At 35.4% G+C, this 8,117-nt stretch overlaps 2 protein-coding genes across 2 annotated transcripts in view; both read right to left on the bottom strand.

Moving 5' to 3' along the window:
• The window catches only part of LOC119568321, a 3,424-nt gene extending 1,473 nt beyond the window's left edge, over positions 1–1,951 (bottom strand). Inside the window, exons 1-3 of the mRNA XM_037916776.1 lie at positions 1,948–1,951; positions 544–600; positions 128–230 (exon numbers count right to left, since the gene is read on the bottom strand). Of these exons, the coding sequence (XP_037772704.1) occupies positions 128–230; positions 544–600; positions 1,948–1,951 (164 nt within the window). The remainder of the gene's footprint in view (positions 1–127; positions 231–543; positions 601–1,947) is intronic.
• Positions 1,952–1,999: 48 nt separating this feature from the next.
• On the bottom strand, positions 2,000–5,710 carry LOC119568320. The gene is made up of 3 exons (XM_037916774.1): positions 5,496–5,710; positions 2,808–2,916; positions 2,000–2,580 (listed from the first exon to the last, which is right to left on the bottom strand). The coding sequence occupies exons 1-3, from the start codon at positions 5,708–5,710 to the stop codon at positions 2,104–2,106; spliced, it is 801 nt and encodes a 266-aa protein (XP_037772702.1). The 3' UTR covers positions 2,000–2,103.
• Positions 5,711–8,117: the final 2,407 nt, after the last annotated feature.

Below are 8,117 nucleotides of genomic sequence, written 5' to 3'. Positions count from 1 at the left end.
GTTGCATCCTAAGGGATAGATGGCGAACATCAGAGTACTGAAGGAGAAGGGGAAGGCGAAGACAAACGATGGAAACAATTTTAACCACATTATGGTCATCCGTTTTCGTAACTAACTAAATTCTAACAGGGAGTCTTTGGGTACTGTTAGTTCCTTCTCTACAGAAAAGATATCTGTCTTGTTAAATATATTTACAAAGTAGATTCTAGAAACAGAGCACAGCTCAAGCTCTAATAAACTATAAGAAATCTGTTGATTTTGTTTTAAATATCGTCATTGCCTCATCTATTTGCCTTTCCGAATTTTCGAATTATATATATATATATATATATATATAATATATTATATATATATATATATATCTGTGTGTGTGTGTATATGTATGTGTATGTGCGTGTGCGTGTGCGTGTGCGTGTGCGTGTGCGTGTGCGTGTGCGTGTGCGTGTGCGTGTGTGTGTGTGTGTATTATATTTTGTATGTCCTTCCTACCACGTCTTGTTATCCTTTACGTCTTTCCTCACACGCCTTTGCAGGTTTAGTCACTTAGTATATGCAAGATTTTTTCTATATCTAAAGTGAAGGCGAGATCCTTCAGCATTGCTGTGTAAAAGCATTGAAATTATAAGATGAATTACTTTAAAGGGATTGGAATTTGAAGAACGGAAACACAACTAAAAGAGTATGATTCCAAAATAAAGTTTTTACAACCAAAAAACTGGCCATAAGACCAGTTTTTTTCTTCCCTGACGTCACAGTAGCCAATCTGCGTGCTCTAGGGAAGAGGAGGCGATTGAGTAGGATGATATTTCAATATATTTTGCATTCTTTTCCTTTCCTTAGTAGGCAGTGATAATCAGGCAGATATGTTTAAGGAAATCCCACTTGGGTGAATTTCTCAAGAACCAGTGATGAAAGTGACTTCATCTGTTGTCACAGTAGAACTCAGTCGGATATGGTGCGTTTTGTTATTATTTATTTATTCCTTCGATGCACTAAATTTTGCCAAAGAAACCAGCTACTGAATCAGCTGAGTCTGCACTTACAGGTATCTTGATAGGTCAAAGGAAGATTACTAGTCTTCATCTCATGTATAAGCTGATGGTCTAACCTTGCTTTTCATATGTATTTCAAGAAGATTTCTCTATTTCATGTTAGACGTATGAAAACTGTACTCAACTTAAATTTAGTTCGGATATACCAAGAATTTTTCTTTGCCACTCTCAAAAACTGATATTTTCTTATTAACATTGTTCACTTTTTCCTATGGTATTACTAAGTTAATGTTAATAGATATATATTTTTTTTTCTTGATAACGTTGAAATTTTAAATTCAACTGTTTAGTATGACTTTTATAAGCGTCGAATATATTATTTAAACAATTGTTAATAGATTTAAATAAAGTTTATTGGTAAGCTTATAGGTTCAATGTTTCGTAACTTCTCTTTATCCTTGCCTTTTGAAGGATAAAGAGAAGGATAAAGACCGGATATATATATATGTATATTATATATACATATATACATAACATATATAGATGCAAACATGTGTCCCCTTGTCTTGTTTGCTTTATTTTTTACATTGCATTTTGCAGATGATACTGCGTGTTCTGTCCATTAGCTTTCATCACTTGCGTCACTCAGCATAGTGTTCCTTTTTCTATCCTAAGCTATTTCTGTTAATTATTTTTTCAACATTCTATTTCGGACTGATCATGTATGTAAATAGGATGATTCTCAATCTTTTTACTTTCCGAACATGACATGTTATAATACTTTTGCAAAGTCTAAAGAAATCTCCGTCGAATTATGTCTATACTATGTATTTTACGCTGAAGAAGCACCATTTTCTTTTAGTATATATTAACATGTAATCTTGAAACATATTAAGAAATAAATAATGATGAATAAGCTTACTGAATAGTCAACTATATTGTTTAAATACTTTACCCATGTTCAACATTTCATTATAATCTATATGATGGGGATAAGAGGAAGTATAAACATATAAGGATTTATTATCATATAGGTATATACACATCACAGATCTCTTATCTTCCGTTATCAAGCGGAAAACTACTGACTTTTTATTAGACGTTACTACCTTTAAAAAGGGAGATGATTATTGAAAAATGAGGGAGGTTTGCATACGTGTTCTCTCAAACACCTGTCGAAGCAACACTTATCGAGGCCAGCACACTTGTAGTCGTTGGAACAGGTATTGGGGGGCCCATGGAAACGTGGGCATGTGGGACGGACTTGTGGGCAATCCAGTGGCTTGGTACCAACAGGTGTCTCTGGTTCGTGCACCGTCTCGCAGCAGTAGGCTTGACCTTCTGGAGTCTTGCACCAATATCTGCATTGGCTTGGGCCATTGGAGATTCCAGTTCCGATAATAGCACTACCACCGTGGAATCCACCATGGACACCGACACCATGAATTCCGCCGCCAAAGAGACCGTCTCCGTGGACGCCACCCAAGCCTCCAGGAAGGAATCTGTTGGATCCTTGTCCACTTCTACTTCGGTCTACACCGGCGGAAACGGCCACAAGAAGGCAACACGCAATCACGGTTTTGATGCTCTGCGAGAGGAGATAACGAAGTTATTCATCATGCTGAATATTGGTTTATCGTTGTTATTGACAATGAATCAATTATTTTCACTATGAACATCTAAGTCTCTAAAAAAGGTCATATAGAATTATTGTTCATCTTGTAACAAGCACTCACATTCATTGTTGGTTAGAGTTTAGCGGCGTACGTTGCATATATACAGGAACTGGCGGCCGCCTCCCCTCCCCCTCCCAACTTCACCTTGCCAGTCGGGATATTCCAAGACGGCGGCGTGAATTTCCACGTATTGTGTCTGCTTTTCCAGTTCACTTCTTGCGAAATACGATTCGTCTTTCCTTTTTAAACTGATGGCAGAGATGAAAAAGTTAAAAAGGGTATCAGTAAGTTTTCATGGCAAGCCGTTTATAACATTCAATGAAGGCTGGGTAATTATCAGCATTAACCGTAACTACTACAAGCTATTCTACTAAGATAGTTGTCTGAATCACGTGATAGAACCCCAGTAACAATTATTATCACTTTGTATCTTAGGGTTTTTTCTGTATTAGTATCATAAAGGTCAGAGGTCAGAGAATCAAGGGAAATTCTCGTGTGCGGCTTCAGCTCAATCTTAATTCAATATGGACCGAGATAGCCGGCGAAAAAAAAAGACGTTTGCAACACTCCATGCAATGGTTGTGCTTTGTGTTATCTTCTGTGACGTCATCAGTCATGTGCTTAGTGACCTTTACTTCCAGATCGGTGTTTATTTCACTAAGGTGGACCTTGCTCTTTTCTCTCTCGCTCTCCGCTCCCCTTCTCTCTCGCTCTTCGCATGGCTTTTCCTACCTAGCTTCTCTCTTTCTCTCTATATCGTTCGTTCTACATAATTCATCTCTTCCCTCCCTCCCTCCCTCCCTCCCTCTCCTCTCTCTCTCTCTTAACATCTGCTATCCCCTCTCTCTTCTTGATTACAGGAAAATAACTAGCAAATAATTTACACTTAAATAGATTTGAAGATATCAGAGGAATCAAGGAAAAAGGAAGTAATTATAAAGGAAAAAAAAATCCTAGAAATAAGTTATTTCGAATCTAATGACTTATTTATAAAACTATATGACATTTCTATGTATTTATAATTGTTATAATATTGTTGTTCATCATCATAATTCAACATCTGTTTGGCCGAACATGTGTGAAAACTTTCCAATATTACAAGCTCATAATATTACCAGCTTATATAATGTGGAGGACATGCTTTGTGTATATATATAATATATATATATTTTTTTTTCATTATTATTATATATATATCAATTTTTTTTTTTTTTTTTTTGAATGAGTACCCGACTGCTGGGTAAACACTGTTAAACTTATGGAATCTCAAAGTAAAGAACAATGGCAGAGGGGGAGGGGGAAAGGATTACAGTTTGGGTTTAGAGAAAGGAAGGAGAGAGGGAGATGAAGTAAGGAAGCTACGTCAGAAGGACGGAGGAAAAGGGGGGGGGAGGGAGTGTAAAGGGGGGAAAGGGGGGGGGAAGAGCGGAGAAAGAGAGGGTTGAACAAATAAAAGGGGAAAAGGGAAGGGGAAAAGAGAAGTCTGAAGAAATTGCAAGCAAGGGTTTGCTAGGTTCTTCAGAAATCAGCCGTCACATTGCCCATTACTAGAAAATATGATCAAAATCTTTTTTTTCAGGGTACGTTGCTTTTGGATAATGCCACTGCTTTTACTTCGTAAGAAAACCAAAAAAATTTTTAAAAAATTTAGTTTCGAAGGAAAAACGTTAGGCAGCGAGTTTTTACTTTTGAATCAACCAAAAGAGAAGTGAATCGCTTGGGATAGGGGGTGTTCTATATTAAATCTATGTAATTGCTGAAAAAAAGTTACGTTTCATAAATTTGGTGAATTAAAAATGGGCAAGATTCCTGGAGCGGCAAAACTTTTCTTGTTGCTACAAAATTTGTTCTTTTTTTTTAGTTGTTGCACGCTTTATACGTTTTCTTTGGTTTCCCCAAATTAGTTGTCCCTCCCCCCCCCTTTTTGTTTTCAGCATTTTATTTCCTTTTTTTTTCCTAAAAAATGCATGAGTTATGATTTTTCTGCGTTCATATTAATTCGGTTGTGTATGAGTGAATCATGATTATGCAAAAAAAAAAGACTAATATAGGTATATTTTATATGTATATAATATAAAATATATATATATATATATATAATGTATATATAATATTATATATATACATATGAATATACGTATGTATGAAATAGTACTAGGTATATTTATATGTGTTAGATAAATGTACGTTTTTTGTTAATGTAACTAACTAATTGAAATTTTTATAATACAGATATTTTTTTAATTTATATATAAAAAAAAAATTTTCCCGGAAAAAATTTGATATACATACATAAACACATATTTGTGTGTATGGGCTTTTTTTTCTAAGGCAAAAAAATGAAGTATGGCTATAATTTTGAAAATTTCAAAATCCTTTTCATTATTTTCAGCACAGGGATAAAAAAAATCTATTTTTTTGAGCAATTTTTAAAAAAATTTCCCCGTTAAACCAGTGATTTACTGTACTTTATAACACAAAAACAAAATCAAAGGGTTAAAATTGTTTATTGTAAATTTTTATAAAATTTTTGTCTTATAAGAAAAAGAGGGGATGCCACAATACTAATACAAAATCTTATATCATTTGATTAGATTGGTTAAACTACATGAAGGGAAAAAGAAATTAAGTAGATTAAAACATAAGAATTTATTACTGAAAAAATATTTACAAATTCTTATTTTTTCTTTGGTTATATCCGGAAAAATGCGATATTTTATTGAGTAAGAATATTTAAAAAAGGCAGATTTTTTATTAAAAATGAGGGAGGTTTGCCACGTGTTTCCCCAACACCTGTCGAAAGCAAAACTTATCGAGGCCCGCACACTTGAGTCGTTTTAACAGGTATTGGGGGGCCCATGGAAACGGGGCTGTGGGCGGGTTTGGGGAAACTAGTGGCTTGGGACCCAAAGGGGGCCCGGGTTTAAGCACCGTCTGCAGCAGAGGTTGACCCTCCCGGGGTTTCACCAATACCCACACTGGCTTGGGCCCCTTGGGGATTCCAGTTCCCATAAAACCCCCTACCACCGTGGATTCCACCATGGATTCCGCCACCATGAATTCCACCACCATGAATACCGCCGCCGAACAGATCGCCTCCTTGTACGCCCCCCAAGCCTCCAGGAAGGAATCTTTTTTGGTTTCCTCGTCCACCTCTCCCTTGGGGTTCTCCCCGCAGGGGCCGGCCACCAGGGGCCCCAAAAACAAAAATCCGGTTTTGATCCCCGCAACAAAAAACAAAATTTACAAAACCAAAAGTCTACACAGCTTTATCAGAAAATTATAATTTTAAATTTCAGATAAAGTGCGATTTTAATTTTGGGGGCAAATCAGTATCTTAGAAAAGCACTTCCCATTATTGTTGGTAAGAGGAAAGTTTGTGTAATTTAGTGGGGAGAATTTTAAAGCCTCGCTTATAAAACGAAAACCGGATGCCGTCCGCCCCCCCCGTTGCCCCCCCTTGCCAATCGGGATATCCCGAAAAGCGGTAGAAGTTTCCAGCTAACATGCGGGTATGGTTTCCCAGTTTTTGTTTTGTTTTTGGGAATTGTTTTCCGATTTTTTTCCTTTTTTTTCCATTTAAGTGCCCTAGAAAGAAGAAAAAAGGGTGCCCAAGCAAATATTTAAAAAGTTAAAATAAAACCGAAAAGTAAGAGGCATACTTTCTTTTCCCGGCTTACCTATCACGCCCCAAAACATACTTAAAAGGTTTGGGGGTGGTATGCAGTGGATAAAAAACGTTTTATATTCTGTTTCTTACATCTTTCACGTTTATATATACACAAAACTTCTGTATAAATTTATAAAAATCTAGCCATTGCAGTCTAGTAAAAAGTTTGGGAAGGATCTTGTGAATTTCGTCATTTTTCTCTTTTTCGGAAGCATGGCGGAAAACCCAAAAAGGGAGAAAACACTTTTAATTGGGGCCCTTTGATATCTACATGGGGATAACAAAAGTCACTAGCATGCCCGGGCAGGGGGGGGTTTAGCGGGCATTGTTTTAAAAATGTTTTAAAGGGATGTGGAGGGAAAGCCCTGGGCCAAACCCCCCCTTTTTCTTTCATTGCCGTCGGGAAAAAATTCTTTACCCAAAAAAAATTTGCGGGGAAACCGTACCCTAAATTTTTTGGGTTTTTCTGGGGATTTTTTGGACGAAATCTCCCGGTCATTTCGGGTTTCACAAGAAAATTATTTTTGGGTTTTTACCTTAAAAAAAAAAAGATTATTAAATAATTGATTTTTCATTGATTTAGGTTTAAAAAATGTATATGTGTTTTAAATAGAGGGTTAAATATATACCCAGCACACAAAACCACACACACATTTTATAGTGATCGTGATTAAAAAAAAATTTGAACCCTTAATAGAATTGATATTTGACTGAGAATAAGAACCCAAAATTAAAGTTTTCATTGAGGAAAAACGAACCAAAGGGAAAAAAACAGGAATGAGAAAACAAACACAAGAAAAAAAACCAAGGGTAGAAACCAAGGTCTCAGATTAAAATGCTTCCCCTTTTAAAAAAAAGGAAAAAGGAGTTTTAAAAAATGGAGGGGAAAATTATAAAAAATTAAAATCCAAAAAAAATAATTTTAAATAAAGAACGTAAAAAATTAAGAAAAAACGCTTTATATGGGGAGTAAAAAAGTTCCAAAAAGAGAAAAAAAAAAACTGAATTAATTTTAAAGTAAAATTTAAATCAGTAATAATACTAGAAAAGTATTTTGTAATTTTTCTTGTATTATAAATTCAGTATCATTATTAACATTAGTATTTTTCAAATTGTGTTCATCCTTTAACAAAAACCACTTTTGGGTTATTTCCTTTTTTTTATGTGTTTTGTTTTATTGCAAAAACCCATTTTTTATTGCCTTATAAAGGGACCGTTTTTGAGTTGTTTTTGTGCTAATGAAAATAATTATCACTAAATTTTAAAACTTTCTTTTCATTATAATTGCTGAAAAATTTTATTGTTATCTTTATTAACATTAAAATTTTAGTATTCCATAAATTCCCATCGCTATCATTTTTAGCATTAATTCTTTTCCCCACCCTTATTTTTTCTTATATCGGAGAATGAGCTGGTTAAGTAAAAGAAAATGCCAGGTTATTGAATCGGGAAAATACCGGATCATCCCTGAAGACGAGAGAAGGGGGCTGTAGTGGGTTTTTTAGGGATTTGGAGCTTAAAACCGATGACGTCAAAGCATCCAGTTTCTGGGTTCCAGTCAAAAAGAAAAAGTATGGTTTTATTGGGGGATATTTCCCGAAAGATATGCTTTGGCCCTCCAAAAGGGGGAATAGATGGAGGGAAAAATCAGAAGTAATAAAGTGAGGAGAAGAGGAAAGGGGGCGAAGGGGGGGGCTCGATGGGAAACAAATGTTTTTAAAACCTTCATTATGGTCATCCGTTTTCCGTCAAACTTAACTAGAAATTTTAACATGGGAG

Source organism: Penaeus monodon, chromosome 43 (assembly GCF_015228065.2).
Source record: "Penaeus monodon isolate SGIC_2016 chromosome 43, NSTDA_Pmon_1, whole genome shotgun sequence".
Taxonomy (NCBI): domain Eukaryota; kingdom Metazoa; phylum Arthropoda; class Malacostraca; order Decapoda; family Penaeidae; genus Penaeus; species Penaeus monodon.
The sequence above is the reverse complement of the archived record's forward strand: the minus strand, read 5'-3'. Positions and strand labels throughout refer to the sequence as shown.

What these genes read in the sequence shown, in the direction of transcription:
- LOC119568320 (XM_037916774.1), bottom strand. Translation starts at nt 5,710, where the DNA reads ATGGTGGAATCCACGGTGGTAGGGGGTTTTATGGGAACTGGAATCCCC. An exon ending in TACCTGTTAAAACGACTCAA is followed by an intron (nt 2,917 to 5,495) that starts GTGTGCGGGCCT and finishes CTCTGCCATCAG; the next exon opens with TTTAAAAAGGAAAGACGAAT. An exon ending in ATCCCGACTGGCAAGGTGAA is followed by an intron (nt 2,581 to 2,807) that starts GTTGGGAGGGGG and finishes CTCCTCTCGCAG; the next exon opens with AGCATCAAAACCGTGATTGC.